Source organism: Meles meles, chromosome 12 (genome assembly GCF_922984935.1).
Source record: "Meles meles chromosome 12, mMelMel3.1 paternal haplotype, whole genome shotgun sequence".
NCBI lineage: Eukaryota > Metazoa > Chordata > Mammalia > Carnivora > Mustelidae > Meles > Meles meles.
In genome coordinates this window covers 42907411-42926392 of record NC_060077.1, presented here as the reverse complement: position 1 = coordinate 42926392, position 18982 = coordinate 42907411, and the positions used below count along the sequence as shown (strand labels likewise).

The window sequence follows — 18982 nt, the reverse complement described above, 5'->3', positions numbered from 1 at the left end:
TTAACTGGCAGGCATTCAATTTGATATTCTGCTGTCACAGTCAAGGCTTCCCTATGGATAGTCTCATCTGGATGAAAGGCTGTCCCACCCTCCAACAGAGCTGGGCTGGAAAAGTGGACCAAAATCTGTCAGGACCTGGATTTTCTCAACCTTTGAATCTGCTCAAGAACATTAAGAATTCAAGTAAGAACACAGGAGATTTGGCTATAGAAAATGAGAGAGATTATTTTGGTGTAAAAAGGACTTAAGAAGAGTTGTCTTGAGTTTGCTGCCTCAACCTTACCCTACACAAATCCTTAATATGGACAAGGGGATACCAGATTGTGTGGAATGGCATTTTAATGGTCCCTTCAGGCTTGCCACCACACCTAGTATGTGAATGAGTTAATGTATAGCCCAAGGCTAAAATGAATGATTTGGAAATTAACTGTCCCTCCTCTCTGAAAGATGATTTAAAAGAAAAAATTTGAAAGCCAAAATGAAACCACAGTAAACTGTTCATATTCCTATATATTTCATAATCTGATGGGCAATTTTTCTCATATAATTTAGTCTTTTACATCAGCATTAATAGATCCTTTTTACAAGTTTTAGTTATTTGTTCTTTTCCATGGGGGGTGTGTGTGTGTGCACATGCGTGCATGTGTGTGCTCATGTCATGTTTAAAAACCCGGAGAGTGCGACAGAATAGAAGCAGATAGAATTGAATTAATGTAATCAGTCCACATGATACTTAGCTCCCCTATGTTTAAGACCAAAACTTCTGGCTGACCTACCACTTTGGTACCCACATCGTGACCTCCATTACAGAATATCTAGGGTTAAGTTTACACACTGTGGCTATAAAACAGAGTCATACTCACTGGCCAAAACATGTAGTCATTCATTATCTTTTTCATTTAATAAATGACTACAACACACCAGGTACCAGGCCCTTGCATACAGGAAGAAAAGACACACAGTTCCTGTTTTGAAGTAGCCCACAGTGTAAATCAAAGTTCATAACCCTGCTTTCATGCTAGAATTACCCAAGTGGCTAAACAAACAAAAATGAACCTATGCCCAGGCTCAGTCCTGGAGATTCTGATATAATGGGTCTGCAGTGGAGTCTGGATGGAGTCAGTATTTTTCAAAAAAAGTTCTTGGCATGATTCTCATGTACAGCAAAGGTTGAGGGCTACTGTTTTAATGGGTGAAAGAGAACAGTTAATAAACAAATACAAGGGAAATATTCTAAACGAAGCCAGTTGAGCAGAACAGCCAGCCTGGCTCCCTACTCTGAATCTTTGAAGACTCCACCCTGTAGGCAACCAAGCACATGTTTATATTCTCAGTTCTGCCAGGTGCTATGACAAACCAGTTTTCAGAAACTGGAATTAGTTAGGAGGTTGTCAACTCAATCATTCCTTCTAGTGTTGCATTCTTCTAACCTGCCTTGCTCCTAGTGACCAAGTCCTAACTTCTGGTAACTGAAGTTAGGTTAGGACTCTGGCTTGGGTTTGGGCCCTCCACTCCATCACCTGAATTCTCTGGCTGGCTGCTGAGTCTCTGGTAAGAATACCTACAGCCTGTACCTCCAGTCATTTTTTTTGTCCTCCAGATCACCTGCCACACCTTGGCAGGTCTTTCTTTTATCTTCCATCTGATCTGGCTCATCTTACCTGCGCCTCCCCCTCTGCCCCAGGCTTGATGCAATCAATACAGATACCATTTGAAAACTATCAAATATCAAGATTAGGAGTACCTTTTATATACTAAACAAATATACACTAAATATTTTTCAGCTTGTTCTTCTTACGGGCTTTTTTTTTTTTTTTTTTTTAGCTTAATTACATTTCTTGGTAAAGCCTGATACACTGAGTCTATTTGAGTCTATTTTTCTGGATCCTCATCAGCAGAACAACTGGACATTCTGGCAGGGCCTGAGCTACATCTACTGACATATTTATTGACTTCAAAGGGAGACCAGTGATCCTCTAACTCTGGTGGATTAAGTTAACTTTCAACTCAAATTCAGATTACGCTTGCGATATCGTGTTAGACCTATCTGAGGCTTGCTGTTACATGATGAGCTATATTTTCTGAAATTTTAATAACACATTCCTAAAGAAGTCGTTCTTCTGCAATAGCAATCCAAATTTCATGTCCCAAATCTTGAAATTGATAACATGCCTCCCCACCCCTGCCCTATCCATTCTAACATATAATAAATATCTAGGCAAAAGTAAAATATTGGTATTTAAGAAAATTATTAAATACAGTCAACTTTACACTACACTTACAACAGGTAAGTTTTTACAAGGACTTATGAAACCCCAGTTTACCGCCTATTCAGGTATGAGAAATATTTTATAAACATCTATTATAGCTCTCATCACACACCATGTTTTAAGCTCTGAGTTTTCCATGTAGATTGTAAGCCGGGTATACAGTGATGATATCATATTCCTCTGCTCCTGTTGCCCACACATATTGTGCTGACATATCGTAGCTGCTCAAGAAATGTATGTCCCAAGAATGAATGTGCCTGTTGCATATGAACACATCCACATGTCTCCTGGGTTTTGGAGTTCCTTCACGGTGAAGGACTTTGACTTTGTGCATTCCAGGGTTCTTTCCTAGGCTGTGAGCCAAAGAGTGGCTCCTGCTGTTTTGTGGTTCAGTGTCTGCAACTGTTCTCTGTAGTTATATTCTGGGAATGGAATGGCCACAAAAAATGACTTCCAAATCAGTGAAACAAAACTCTTCGCCCACGAGCTCATCAGATTATTTTCCGATGGTATAACTTCTGTAGGGGTAGTTTTATTAATGTCATGCCTGGCCACCTGCCATTCTGAGGCTTCTGATGAGAAAATAACTCAATTTCACCTTCCTTCAGTTAATCAGATTTGGAATCCATTGCATCAAAGTTGCTTTTAACTGATCCATGATTAGGTTAAGAGTTTACCTCTTTGGTGACCTAAATGTTCTTACAAGAGTCTGCAGTTGTATCTTTTTGCACCTGCATTTGTTTCTATTTCTTTACAAGTGGCAACCTCAGAGTCTGATTCCTATACAAATATATATTCTGGTGTCTTCACCTGTTGCCTTTTATCTGGTGTGTATGTGCCTAGCCTTGTACTGTTTTCTCATGGAATTTTACAAAAGGTACTTGTAATGAGGTGTGGCACTTTATCCAGACAAATTCTACACTTGTGTATAAGGCCATTTTTCACACCCAGGTCTTAGAGGGCAGTTTTAAGAGTGGTTGAAAGTAGGTTATGAAGTAATAGGATGAGAAGGGTAGATACTTCCTAAAAGGATACTTTTGATATGCTTTTCAAGTAATAGCAGGGAGAGCAAAAGTTTCTATGTTTACTTTCTTTCCTTATCATAAAAATAAATATCACATTATATATCTACTTTTTATTTTAATCTGAAAAATCGATGTGGGTTGAAGTGAACATGCTTGGACTAGAATGAAGGCAAACTTAAAATAGCTGGTTAATACTTTTTTAATCCTCTCTCATTTCAAATGTTTCTTTTAAAGTTATTTTTATTGATTTATAATTGGCCCAATATTGTATTAATTTCACATGTACAATGTAGTGATTCAGTATTTATGAACTGATCACCTTGATAGGCCAAGTTACCATCTGTCACTTTACAAAGTATACAAAGTGATTGCCTATATTCCCTATGCTGACTATTTTAGTGCTTTCTTTAATGTAACTTTTATGAACTGAAGTATGTAATAACTTTGAAAAGCAACAGAGATTAAATGGGAAGATAAGTAATTATTATGTAATAATCTGAAACTATTTGCACAGTGAACACTATAAAGTTTGTTCACATAATAAAGGGGAAGACTGTCTTCCCTAGTCCAATCATGGCATCTCTTGAAACTGGGAAGTGAAAGTTTCTTCCTTTCTATAGATCACCCAGTTAAAACTGCTATTAGTTTTACCCAGGAGTCAGCAAACTATGGCCTGCAGGCTAAATTTGTCCCCTTGCCTCTTTGTATGACCTGCAAGCTAAGAATGATTTTTATTAAACAGTTGAAAAAAAATCAAAAGAAAATTAATATTTCAAGGCATGTGAAAATTACTTAAAATTTAAATTTCACAATATATGAAATATATAATGCATATAACTGGCACAATAAAGTTTTACTAGAACAAAGCCATGTTCATGAGTTTATGTATTATCTATGGCTACTTTGGTTATGGCAGTTGATTATTGTGACAGAGCTGAAAATATTTACTGTCTGGTTCTTCACAGAAAACATTTGATGACCCCTGGCTTAACTTAATAGATACAATTAAATAAATTCTGCTTTTGTTTAAGAACCATACTTGTTCACTGGGCTGTTCAGCTCCTATAGCTGGGAAAATATTCTTGTAGGACTTAATGGCCACAGTATAGTGACAGAATAATGTCCTAGGAATGTATACTTGAAATAAGTCCAGGAAACATTCTTTGACCAAGAACTTCCCCATTTTTAGGTACAGACCAGAATAGCCCTGGATCACTTCAAACCTGGCTGTTTCCTGTCCTAAGAGCGCCTGTGATGCGATAAACGATTCACATCCGCAGGCCAAACTTACCAGCTATTCAGATAGCATACACTGATAATTTTGAAAATTAAGAAAAACAGAAAGTAAGATTGACTGTTGCTCTGGTATCTTACACGGATGAGATTAATCTTAATGAAAGTGTCAAAGCCCACCTGGACGGGTTTCTGCCACAACAGGCCCAGCAAGTTCCGATGGCTTGCCAACACCCGCCTGGTTGATGGCTCGGACTCGGAGCACGTAGCTGACGCCTTCCTTGAGGCCTTGTACCTGGAAGAAGCAGGAACAGAAGTGATGGGTGTTCCATGTCATTTGAACAGAGGTGCTCTTCCTGTGCACAATTTTGTTGTAGAGCTCAATTTCTCCCATTCGTGGAACTCTATCTCCTGTCCTCACTTAGGTTACCGGACTAAACTCTTTTTTTCAGGTTAAACTTTTCAACATGTACATGTTTTTCTCCACCTCAGGCTTGAAATGTTTCTGAATATAAAACATCCAGGAGAGCGAATCTATATCACAATGGGTATGAAGATTATAGGACATCTCTACTTCTTTATGCCTATATTGTTTGAATTTTTCATCATAGGCATGTGTCTGTTTTATAACCAGTAAAGTCAATAAGTCTGTTTTCACTTTAAAAACTGTGGACAAACTCTAAGATAACTTCCTTACAGAAAATTAACCTCCTGGTTTGTGGGGCACATTCAATCTCAGTGTCAATCTCTCTCGCTCTCTTCTATATTCGCCTTTCTTCTTTTTCTTTCTTCAAATGAGTGAACTTAACCATTCTTTGATATGTTTAAACATTTTTTTCTTTCCACCCATATTTTCTGGGCTGTTGGTCCCCTCTGCTTGGCTTCTTATCCTTGTTTTGTTTACCCTGAGTCAAGCCCAACCTCAGCTCTTGGGATCCTTTGCTGCAACAAGTTGAAGATTTGGAAATTATTCTGGCCATAAATATACACCACCACCATCGGATGTGTCTGACTTTAAAAAAAAATGTTCTTTGGGGGTTCCTTTAAATCTAGAGGCCTCCTGACTCATTTGGATAATCAAATAGCATGCTAAGTTCCTGACCTTCCTTCACCTTTTTCTCTTCCCCTTGAAATGCAACCTTTCCCACCTCCTCAAGGTTTTGTAAGAGGTTAGGGAGCTCACTGGCGTATGCTAAGATGAGTTAATGAGTAATGGTGTGTTTCAAGGTCATCTCTCTTGGAGGATATATTCATATTTCTTATGGGGACAGTAAATACCTCAACCCTGGAGAGAAGCTGACAGACAGTATGGACTTTAGTCCACAGTGGCAGGTCAATGGGAGAGAACTTGTAGAGCATGCATACTCTGAGAATCTTCCAAGGCCTACCCTCTAGGCAGTGGCTTATTCTGGCAACAGGTAGGGCTGCAAACTAAATGCATTGTGCTGTTTTCTATACGACTGTGATGAAGCCACACTTCATTCTAAGTAATGAGTCAGAATCATATTCCCCACAGCTTCTGAAGCCCTAGTGTGGATTCAGGGTCTCCAGGTGTCACTGCTGACACAGGAGAAAACATTCTTTTGAGAGATCCATTTGTTACAAGTGAGATTCAGTGGCTTTAGTAGAACAGTCTCTGGCAGATAACTTAGGAATTTGTTCAGTTAGAACACTTTAGAGCAATCTGGAAGGCAAAGATGTGGATAAGGGTGAGGATTAGGTCAAGAGTTGAGTGAACCCATTCCACTAGCCTCTGAGAGCTCATGTGAGCACAAGCATGGGAGAGCCCATGAAGTGAGACAGTTCATGACTCAAAGGAATCAGCAGGTAAAGCCTTGCTGGCATGAATGCTATGAAAATAACACCCTCAAATCCAAAACCATCCTCTAAAATCAATCAATCAGAGGAAGAAACAAGAAAGTCACCTTTCTAAAACTGTGAGTAAACAAAATGTGAGGTGGGTAGTTGGAGGCAAGGAGGAAAAGAAGAGAGAGGAGGGAGTTCGTGGATGTTTTCCAAAGCTATGCTAAGGGATTCAGGTTAAATATAACCAAATTGCTTTAAGCATCAGAAACTTTATCCAATCCCAACCACTGTCAAATGGAATCTTACCAGGAGCCCAATATAGGAAACAGACCACAACAGAAATGTTGTGTTTTATCTTGCTAACTTTAAAGTTAATAGTATTAGTGGAACATTTCTTCTTTTTTTAAAAAAAAAAAAGGCTTCTCAAAATATAAGCACTCTCTTACCCTCAGGTACGTGTTCTTAATAGCTGCCTTATTGAGTCCTCGCCACTGGTCATCTTTGGCATGGGCCTCCTTCAAGTCCACAAAGTAACCCGTGACGGGAGTCCTTCCCGAGTGGATAGGAGGCTTCCACTGCAGAACCAGGGAGGTTTTCCTTACTTCACTATATTTGACATTGTGTGGGGGTCCTGAAAAAGAGAGAGACAGAGACCAATGTATAAGAATTGTGACATAGATGACAAAATGCAAATACGTGTAAATCTAGAACCATATCGGAAGTCTTAAAGCTGAATCCAGTGTTCTTTTGTGAAATCTACTATTTGTGTAGAAATAGGTATTTTGTGGTCATTTTGTATCAAGTTTCCTCAATGGCTCTACACCAATCTACTAAGTCCCTTTATGGGCAAGGAGGTTAGAGTCCATTCAAGGTACCCCCCAGAAGCTGGATGAAAACTTACCTTCAAGGGGGTCCTTGGGCTTCTGGTCCTCATCTTTTATCAAAAACAGTTTAATTTGGTTGCCAATTCCATTTCAGATTATTTTTGGATAGAAATCTGAAACTTCCCCTAACTCTCAAATCAGGATGAAGAAAGCAACTCTATTTGATGGCATATGAATATAGATAGTAATATTTCTTTTACAGGAAAAAGGAATATGTTATAGAATAGTTCCCTTCTGAAGGGAAATCTTTCCGATAAAGCATATATTTCATCTACGAGTAAAAACAAACTATAATTACAGTTTACAAAGAACTTTCACCAATGGGCGCCTGGGTGGCTCAGTGGGTTAAGCCGCTGCCTTTGGCTCAGGTCATGATCTCAGGGTCCTGGAATCGAGTCCCGCATCAGGCTCTCTGCTCAGCAGCAAGCCTGCTTTCCTCTCTCTCTCTGCCTGCCTCTCTGTCTACTTGTGATCTCTCTCTGTCAAATAAATAAATAAAATCTTTTTAAAAAAAAAAACACAAAGAACTTTCACCAAAACAAATACAATCAAGCCTATGGGTCTCAGCTAAACATTGCTAGGTATTTTATATTTATTTATCTCATTCATCCTTAAGACAACAGAAAACTCAGAGAAGCCAAGTAACTTGACCAACCTGTTCAGGAAGAAAGCCAAATGTTCTCCCTGCCCATGTGCTCTTTGCACTCTTGGGATTCCAAACTACAAGCAACCTCCCACATCCTTCCAAGACCACCAGCTGCTATGTAGGTGATATATTTATTTTCTTTTTTCCTGACCTCTTTTTTTTTTTTTGAAATAACTGATTTTTAACCAACCAATCAAAATCCCCTGAACTAACTCACAGTGCCCTAAAAGCCAGCTACAAACACAGCCTCCACCATGCTATGCCTTGGCATTTTTCAAATTGATAGCTCAATATTTATGGGGCCCTGTCCCTTGGCTTAATGTGTCATCCCTGCCTTCCAACAAGGTAAGAGGTTTAAATAACATGGTAATATATTTAAATAATAACATCAATGCCTTATAATAGCATGTCATATTCTGTTTTACAAAGGACTTTTAAATCATTTTCTTGTGCCATCCTCAGAATCCTGTGAGGCATCCAAACAGGTAACACTCATCCTGCAATCTCTTTTGCTAACTAAATCTCTTTCAGTTGAAACATCTTCCACAGGCATGCTCAGAATTTCTTGGTTTCTAGTTACTCATATTTTAACTTTATTCAGGAATTGCAAGAATTTAAAAACAGATCCACTTTTGCGTAGGTGAGAGAAAGAGCTTAAGAAATACCAACTGGCTTAAAGAAGGTGCATGGAAAGGCAGCATATTTGCCTCATATATTTACTGAAGCTGGGTGAGTGCTTGAACTTCTCTTGGGTTTCTCTTGTAATCTTTTTATTCACACTTGATGGAGAAGTGATGTGAACAGAAGCTCTCTAAGCAAAGGCAAAAATGATGGTTCTTCAAGGGCACTAGGGTTTTAAGTAGATTCGGAAGGGGGGTGGCATCAGAAACAGGGCTGGATCTACCCAGTATACTCCAGTATGGCCTTGTGTATGTTGAATATTAAACCTAAGTGGGAGAATCAAGTCATCCTGTGGCACTCATTGGGTCTGTGAAGTTGGTACCGTTGGAAGCAAAATAAAATCACCCACCAAAGACTTTAATGTTGTTGTTTGAAACTCAATGGCTTAGTAAATTTATTTGCATTCAATTTTTTAATTTGTTCAGTGTTGTTGCTGTATGTGTTTTAAAAAGCACAGGTAAGCGTTTCTACCATTCTCCCCATTTTCTTCCCTGTTCAGTCAACCATTCACTATGGCAACCTCCAAAGGAGAATATTTCCAGCCAGGCTGAGGAACTTTATTGTGATTCAGAGTTGAGACAAAAGTGTAGAGAGAGCAGAAGGACTGGAGAAGTAAGTGGAGGGAAATAGGTGGAGCAAGTCCAGTACTTAAGTCCTGGGCAGGGATGTTAAGTACACCTTCATAATATAACAAAGAGCTAGCAGCAAGGGAGGAGAGAGACAACAAGGAAGAGGAGCCACATTGGCTGAGCTTGGAGAGAGATATTTGGGGGAGGTTGTTGATAAATGGCATGAGATCACATAAGAATGAGGGAGTACAGGAAGAAGTTTTTGAGACATTTTGTTGTGGGATATGAATTAGATGCCCTTCGATGGTCTTTAAGAAACACAGACAAAAATCAGAATTCCTCTTAAAGGATCATGTGGAACTCGGATTTTGTGCTTCTGTTAGTCTTATTCCAAGCAGAGGTATAACTATGATTTACTTGGAATACAAGCACAAGAAATTATAGTCATTTTATGTTGGTATTTATATTTATTATTTATATTGGTATTTTTATTTAGTAGGATTATAAAAATATCTCAGGTAAACATAAGGGGCCAAGAGAATGCTTTTCTCTTAGAACTATCTATAAAGTACTTAAATTTACTTCCAAGTTGGAGGTTCTTTTGGAAGAAACTCCAGTGGTTTTCATGGTTTACCTGGAACAGCAATGGTCCACTCTTCACATTTGAAGCATGCACTTACTGCTGAGGGCTCTCCCAACCCGGCGATGTTCATGGCTGCCACTTGAAACTGATACACCATGTTTTCTTTCAAGTTGCTAATCTGCAACATGACAATATCTCAGAGAGTGGATGTTGATTCAGGTTCATTTATTTAAGTTGTTCAACATTTTATTTACTTACCTACTGTGTTGGATACACCCTGAAGTGACCCCCAACGAGTCATAACCTTTTGTAAGCTATTCCCCTTCAGTGTAGGTGAAGCCTGTGACCTGCTTCCAACCAAGAGAATATGGCAAAGGTATTGGAATATCGGTCCTGTAATTGTAGATCCATCATATGGAAAAGGAGAGGGGATATTACAGATGTAAATAAAGCCCCTAATCAGAGGATTTTTGAGCTTATCAAAAGGGAGATTATCCTGGGTAGGCCTGATTTAATCAGATGAAAACTCTCAAAATGGGGTCTGGGACTTTCATCATGAGAGCACTGTCTTGATGGCCTTGAAAAAGTAAATGCCAGGTTGTGAATGGCCTAGCCACACACAGTTGGAGAAGGGTAGCCTCAAGAAGCAGAGGGCCCCAGACTTACAGCTGAAAGAACTGAATTCTGCCAATAACTGTATCAGCTTGGAGGAGGAACTCAGCTCCAGAGAAGAATGAGCCCAGCTGACATCTTTGTGAGACCCCACCCAGAAAATCCATCTAAGCCATATCTACACTCCTGACACATGGACACTGTAATATAATAAATTAACAGAAAATTAAGGCTTATATAGATGAAAATTATAAGAATTCTAAGCTAGGAATCAAAATATTCAAAATCTTTTCATTGTTTTGCTCCTTATTGAGTGACTTAATGTTTTCTATATCCCTCAGAAGAATTCAGTTGTGGTAAATATATGTGATAAAATAATGAATGTGAAAACATCTGCAAAATAGAAATGATGGAATATATTAGTGTGAAAAAAATCTATGGACTATACACAATCCTTTGAGCATTAAAAATGCTTAATAATTGGGGCTGCCTAGGTGGCTCGGTCAGTTAACTGCCCAACTCTTGATTTCAGGGTCCTGGGATCAAGCCCTGTGTCAGGCTCTGTGCTCAGGGGAGTCTGCTTGTCCTTCTTCCTCTGCCCCTCCCCCGCTCATGTGTGCACGCTCTCTCTCTCTCAACTAAGTAAATAAAATCTTTTTTTAAAATGCTTAAAAAAATGCTTAATAAATGGAGGCATTGATGTAACCAGCTGAGTTAACAAAGCTTACCTATTGTATGACTTAAAACAAGGCAAAACAAGTATATATCTATGATCCAGTCTATACCTGATTTGATCATGAAGTCATAAGTTCATCTGCAAGAGGGCTTGTCTTGCCAGTTATTTAGGGTATAAGGTGAATATAATGGCTACATGTTATGGTAACAGAATAATACAAACTCCATTTTTGATTCATACATACATGCACACACATTCCCTTTAAGAAGGGAAGATTTTTTAAATAAGAAGAAACCATCACGTAGATAACTTGGATCTAAAAGTACTTTATTCAGGTACCAAGTCTGTTTTGGGCCTCCCTTAGTATGACTAAACATTCTAGTTTTCCTGGGTCCTGGTTTAAGGATGTAGGCAGTTATAGTGTTGAAACTAGGACAGTCCTAGGCAAATTGGAAAATTTGGTCATTCTAGGTTTAGGTGAAATATTGTAGCATGGGACTTCTATTTCTGGCAATGATGAACTAGGCTATAGAGATTAATTGTCTTGCTAAACAATTCAAAATACTAGATAAAAATATCTTTTAAAAATCTTTTCAGAAGCATCAAATTAGTGTCACAATGTTACAGAATTATCAGGACAGAATAAGGGAAATAGGGAACCAAAAAAAAAAAAAAAAAAAAAAAAAGGAAAGAAAGTGAAACATAGGAGTGGCTTTTACCTTGGGGATAGTGGCCAATAAAGAAAAACTTGACCTTTCGTTTTGTTTATCAAGCAGAAGAACACAGAAATCAAAGCCTAGAGCCAACCTAAAAAAGGGGATAATAAAAGAGAGCCCTCTACAGTTAAGATGGAACCCTAAAAGGTCTTTACTCTTTGGGAGTAAGCTGAGTTAGAAATAAACCTGCCTTTATACAGTACAAATTCATATTGCTTGATTGTCCAAAAAATTAAAGCCTTGTATTTAAGAAAAAAAAAATGAACAGGTGGTATCCCCAGGCACCTTGCAGAAGCAAATACAAATTCAGAGAAAGATGCCTTCATCCTAAAGCTCAAATTATTCATGAAAATATTTTAATGACAATGAGCAGCACACAATCAAGGATAACCAAACATAGGAAATAAGACATCATGAGCCAGCCTACAAAACTAATGATAACAGATACAGACCTGCAAAGATACTAGATAATAGAATCATCGGACAGAGATTAGAAAAATAGCTACGCTTACTATGTTTTAAATATAAAATACAAACTTAAAGTATCTGCAGGACTAATCCTGAAACTAATATTATGGTATATGTTAACTAAGTAGAATTTAAATAAAAACTTGGAATCTTAAAAAAAATAAAATAAAATATCTGCAGGATAGTGAACTATAAAATACTTTGTAAAATGTAACCTTAAAAAAGGAAAAATACAATAAGAGAAAAATAGTGGATGTGTTTAACAGGAAATCAGATGCAAAAGAAGAGCAAATTTGTAAACTAATGGAAAGTTATAAAAAATTACACAGACCACAGTTCAAAAAGATGCAAGGATGAAAGACAGCAGAGTGATTAATAGACGCAGAAGACAGAATGAGAATGTTAAATACATGTTAATTAGAGTTTCAAGAGGAGAGGGGAGAGAAACTAAAGTAATCTAGACAAATCTAAATAATTATCGACTAGAAAACAATAACAACAATACTTTTGGATTAAAAAGTGACTTAAAAGCACACATACAATAACATACAAATTGGGAATAGAATAAATGGCTTAGGTATTCTGAGGCCCTATTTTTCTCAGACAATAGTAAAACAATAGAATAAATTCAGACTGCTAATTTGCTCACTGTAATTTCTGCAGTAACCGCCAAAAACAAACACAGAAACCCAGAATCTATACCTTTCAAGGTAGTATAGAGGGAAAAGGGGATGGCTGAAGGAAAAAAAATAACTATAGAAAAGTAGTCAGGTTAGGATAGAAACTGAAACAGAACAGGCAGGACAAATAGAAAGTACAAAATAAAGATGACAGGTTTTTTCAAAAAAAGTAGTAATAACATTAAATGCTCTAGTTAAATGACAAAGACTCTCAGGTAGGAAAAATATCCAACTCTATATTATTTTTAAGAAAAATGGGGCGCCTGGGTGGCTCAGTGGGTTGGGCCTCTGCCTTCGGCTCAGGTCGTGATCTCAGGGTCCTGGGATCGAGCCCCACATTGGGCTCTCTGCTCAGCAGGGAGCCTGCTTCCCCCTCTCATTCTGCCTGCTTCTCTGCCTACTTCTGATCTCTGTCTGTCAAATAAATAAATAAAATCTTAAAAAAAAAAAACCCAAACATACTATTTAAACACTGAAAATATGTAATACCTACAAAAAATAATAAATGATGTGCAAAACTTCTATAGAGAATTATAAGACTTTATTGAGAAACTTTAAAGACCAAAATAAATGGAGAGAAATATCATGTTCGTATATTAGAATATTTAATATTTTAAAGATGTTATTTATTGCTCAATTTATTTATGGATTCAATGCAATCCCAATCAGAATTCTCAAATGTTTTAGTTTAATTTTGTTTATTGTGTTTGCTCTTGCTTGTTTTATTTTTTGGTAGAATATGGTAACCTAATTATACAATTTATATCAAAATATAAAGGGCTAAAAATAGCCTTGGAATAAAAAATTAAATTGAGATAACTTGATCTACCAGTTATCAAATGTGCTATGAAATGGTAATGATTAAATTAATGTGGTATTGGTCCAGTGGTAGACAAACAGAGCAGTGGAACAAAATAGAAAACACAGAAGCAGACAAATACATCAAAGAAACTTAATACATGATACAGATAGCCTAGCCCAATAGTAGAAAAAGGACAAGCTTCTCAACAGATGGGACAACTGGGTGTTCCTACAGGGGGAAAATGAATGTTGACCTTTACTTTACATCACACACAAAATTTGTAGGTGAAGTAATGACTTTAATGTGAGTGGCAAACCAGAGCTTTTAGAAGAAAATCTAGTACAATATCCCCATGACTTTGGATGGCAAAGGCATCTCTTTAAAAAAGGGGGGAGGGCAGAGCAATCACTAGTGGCACGGCAAATGTTGTTAAGTCTGGGAATCATGAATTTGGTATTAAAATTAGTGTTGTTACCATAAGGAGAAGAAAATACTATGCAATGAGCAAGAAAGATAGGCATAACTTCCACAGCTACCAAGGGTTTAAGCTCAGAATATATAAAGAACTTCACAAGTCAGTAAGAAAATCTTTTAGAAAAATGGGCAAAAACTTTGTTCAGGCTTGTTATAAATGGAGATTTCAAAATGGAGTATGTATATATAGCAAAAGATATTCAGACTCATTTGACACCCAGATTGTCAAAACTGAAAACGTGTGATAACAAGTGTTAGAGGGATGTGAAACAATTGGGAGTTCTCATACTCCTATCTACTAAAATTGAAGATAAACAGATTCTCTGGCCCAGCAATTCTACTTCTAGATAATAACCTAGAGAAACTAGAGCATATATGTGCCAGCAGACATATACAAAAACGTTCACAGGTACACTGTTTGATATAGTTATCAACGTGAAAATGCCCAAATATCAATCAATAATTGAATGGAAAAGTGTATTATGAGACCCTCATATAACAGAATATCATACAATAATGAAGTCATAGCTACACACCAACATGGAATAATCTTAAAAATACAATTTTGTTTTATGTATTCTTGTTTTATTTTCTATGTATTCAGTATGTGTGTGATATTTCATAAATTTTAAGCATTAGATTTAAGAACTGTGGCATTGAGTTTGGGAAAGCTTCATTCACCCAGCCTTACCCTGCTCTTGTCCTCACAGTATGGGGTTCTGGAAGTATAAAGAGAGGTGACTTTCCTCTAGCTGACAACACTCCAAAGAGGGGAGCCACAGTTATGGCAACAGTGAGACCCTTCGAGTACTCTGAGACGAACAAAGCAGTGAAGAAAAGAAATTGTGGGTAGACACATGTGGACTACTCCTTCGTGATGACATTATGGTGGGGGACACCTCACAAGTGGTGAGCTGAGGCTGGGTGTCAGACCCATGCCATTATTCTTTATGATTTGAACACTGAAAGTTAGAAATGCAGTCATTTGGATCCTGGGACCCTTGATGCTAGCAGCATATTGATTAGAGAAATTTTGTAAGTTTTGAAATAAACATTTATTTTTACCATAAGTAAACATTTTATAGTAAATATTCTAGGAAGTTATTATGTTTATATGTATGAATCAGAAAATACCAATCCTTCCTGATCAGTCAGATTACTTCTATTTACCTTGGTATATATCCAACAAAAGTCATGTCACTGTAGACAATGGACACTGGAGAAATGACATGAATCATTTACAAGGCGCTGAGTGTGGGTGTGGGTGTGCATGTGTGTGCAAGTGAGCATGTCATCATATATATGACACCACACTACAGAAGGTCATTTACCTTATATGCCTCATCACTGATAGCTTTGATGTTGGCTTCTCTCCATCTTCCTGGTACTCCATCAATTACCTCACGATAGTTCACATAATAGCCAGTAATTTCAGCCCCTCCAGTCTTATCTGGTTGCTTCCATCCAAGAACCATCGAGTCACGAAAACTTTCAAGACAAGTGATGTCACAGGGTGGAGAGGGTGCAGCTGTTGCAATATGAGTAGCAAGTGAGTAAACAGAAATGCACTTATGATTTTATGCACATTAAGCTTGTTTCATTTGTGCCACATGGGAGGGCACTAGAGTTGTGCAGTATAAAACCAAAATGTGAGACAGATCCGTAACTTGGCACCCAGCTTGGCATATGAGAAAAAAAACAGTGAAAAGTGTACTGTAATTATTATTCCAAAGATAAAAAGGAACTGTCCCCCTACTTCCACAGAAGAATAATTTTTGAATACTAAAAGTAAAATGGTGCAATATTCTGAAAAATGATTCTGTTCCCCATAAGAAGAAATATTTTTCCCTAGATATATATTTTGTTTCTTTATGTGGTTTTGTTTTTATTTGCTCCTTGAAGAAAATGAAGTACGTATATCAATTTCTGCCTCAATGTGCTTACGGAAAATTTCCATATTATTTCCAAATGGTTAGCATTTCACCATTCAGGCATACATACCCTTGTGAGACTTTACAACTAAACAAGTTCTATCTACACACAGAAAAAAATCCTATTTGGAGCTCAGCTAAATGCCATCTTTAAAATAAAAAACAAAAATCAGGCACAATCTGCCATATGACATTTTTCTTTTAGTATATAATACATTTTGCTGCATTATTTTTAACCTGATGTTGGACTATTATTCATGTAGTACAAAATACTATATAGCTGTCACTGTGTTTATTAGTTCCTAGCCAGAAAAACATTTGGAGGATGTTTTAAAAGTCTCTCTTCATTTATGTGGCTTCTGATCAACTTTTTATCCAACTACTAAATTATAGTTTTTGATAGGGGCGCCTGGGTGGCTCAGTGGGTTAAGCCGCTGCCTTCGGCTCAGGTCATGATCTCAGGGTCCTGGGATCGAGTCCTGCATCGGGCTCTGCTCAGCAGGGAGCCTGCTTCCCTCTCTCTCTGTCTCTCTGCCTGCCTCTCCATCTACTTGTGATCTCTCTCTGTCAAATAAATAAATAAAATCTTTTTTAAAAAATAAATAAATTATAAAGAAAAAGATAAAGATAAAGATAAAGATAAAGAAAAAGAGGGTCAGATTGTGGAAAGAAACCCATCTAGATATGCAATAACATCATAAGAGTTTTCTGAATATTTATTTGGATTATGGGGGAAAAGAACTATTTATTTTTATTCAAAAAATACTTAGAAGAATAAAGATTTTAAAAATGAAATACATTTGTTTCTCTCTCCCCCTCACAAACCTCTTTCATTCCTTATATTAAAAAAAAAAAAAACCTTCCTCTCTCTCACTCTTCCTATTACAGAGCGATATTAAATGTCAACTCTCAAATGAATATCTCATCTTGAGCTGAGGGGACAATAAAGTTTAAAAAAAAAAGAAGTGGGGCGCCTGGGTGGCTCAGTGGGTTAAAGCCTCTGCCTTCGGCTCAGGTCATGATCCCAGGGTCCTGGGATCGAGCCCCGCATCGGGCTCTCTGCTCAGCAGGGAGCCTGCTTCCTCCTCTCTCTCTCTGCCTACTTGTAATTTCTGTCTTTCAAATAAATGAATAAAATCTTTAAAAAAAAAAAAAAAAAAAAAAAGAAGAAGTGACAGAAGTTGGGGTGGAGTATCAGTATATGCTTATCATTTCGTTTTTATTTGATAAGAAAACACTGTCACCTAAAATATAAAAGCCACAAGTACCAAATATCCTAATAAGAAAATTCTGACCTTGCTGATAAATAGTCTTAAATAAATCAGTTCTGGGAATCTGATTCATACAGCACAGAATTTAGCTTTATGTGATTATGATACCCTGTTAAACTCTTCATGCCATCTCAAAGAGATAATGTTACTCATATTTATTTGAGTTAAATATGAAGGATAACTTGAAAACCTGAAGATGAACAACAGAAGTCAATAACTATGACCCTGATGAAATGTGACTTCTTTGTAAAATATTTTTCCTATACCTGTATTAAACATGAATATTTCAAAGGACCCTATATAGGCTGTGATTATCAAATTCTTCCAGATCTCAGTTCTGCTTTTCAGAGCGAAACAAGGCCAGAGTTGTGTCTGCCAGGAAAACCAAAAACGTCTCTATAACCAAAGTACTTTAAATATTCTGTTGTCATTAAGCACAGTGAAGTAAATACAAAAGCCAAACTCATATAAAATTACTTTTACAATTCATTAGACAAAAGTATTGCAAATGGATAGCTGAAAACATGTCGAATGAAGAATAAACATAGATGAAAGTGAACACAGATGGAAGAATGTGATCTAGACAATGAGGTGAGGACACTGATGGAGACAGATGGAACAGTCGTAGTTTTTCAACTCTCACCTATGTCTTTCTTCTTTTTCAGAGGGTCAGACTTACTTTTCCCCTTAGTATCTGCCTTCTGTGGTGATGGGATAAGCTCTTCCTGAACTGTTTCACTTACTTTACTCACTTCTGTTTGGCCCAAGTTGTGAGCACTACTGGGTAGTGAAGGTTTGTTAAGTTTGCTACCAAGCAAAGCATCTTTCTTAAAGGTTGGCTGGGAGGCTCCATGCATGCCTCCCCTGGAGTCTGTTAGTCCACCAGGTGTATCATTCAGTTCAGGCCACACATCTGGAGACACTCCTCCCCCTACAATCGCCAGATAACAACAGAAACACTTTAAGCCCAGACACAGTACAAATTGCTCTTACTTAATAGAACAAAGGGAAAAACAGGACCATAAGCAGAACAAAAGTAATCTTAGTTTAACAGAAATCACTCAGACTGGCAAGAAATATGGATACATTTCTCATAATTTACACCAAGGAAACAGTTCAACTTCTCCATATTCTGGGAAAAGAAGAAATGAGAACAGAAAACCACGAACAGAACAAGAACCATTTTGATTTGCAGAACCCAAGTATATTTAAGAAAACAGCAAATCTCTGACGTTTTTTGAAAGAAATTAAGGCTTATTATTCAACAGACTGAGGGGAGGAAAAGATAATAAAGTGCACAAGACTTACATTAAAGATCCTGATTTTAGAACAGTTAGAAATACGTACATTATTGAACAATTAATGGCCTGTACCTCCCAACCTCAAAAAAAATGTTCACTATTATCTATATCATAGAGACTATTAAAAAGTAATACAGCATGCTAACTGAAGATAACTGGTATGAAATAACTTTCCCTTCAAATATGGGTTACTCTATCACAGACTTCATTTTTGGTGCTCTGAACTACCTGGGTCCCTTCCCTACTTTATCTAAGATTGGGAGGCACATTATGTACATGCATACAATTACTTTATTACCAGTTTTATTCTGAGAGTTACTTTGTGAGCAGAGATATAGCATATGATTAAGCAAC

The 18982-nt window shown here is 37.3% G+C and overlaps 1 protein-coding gene across 13 annotated transcripts in view; it reads right to left on the bottom strand.

The window, feature by feature from the left end:
• Positions 1-18982, bottom strand: part of MYOM1 (myomesin 1) — a 158613-nt gene that overhangs the window by 38457 nt on the left and 101174 nt on the right. For 11 of the 13 annotated variants that reach the window (XM_046024822.1, XM_046024826.1, XM_046024821.1 and 8 more), the window contains 5 exons: positions 17971-18258; positions 15457-15653; positions 9749-9875; positions 6781-6965; positions 4709-4823 (listed from right to left, as the gene is read on the bottom strand). In XM_046024822.1, coding sequence (XP_045880778.1) covers positions 4709-4823; positions 6781-6965; positions 9749-9875; positions 15457-15653; positions 17971-18258 — 912 coding nt within the window. The remainder of the gene's footprint in view (positions 1-4708; positions 4824-6780; positions 6966-9748; positions 9876-15456; positions 15654-17970; positions 18259-18982) is intronic. The other 2 variants (XM_046024831.1, XM_046024832.1) reach the window with 1 other exon arrangement.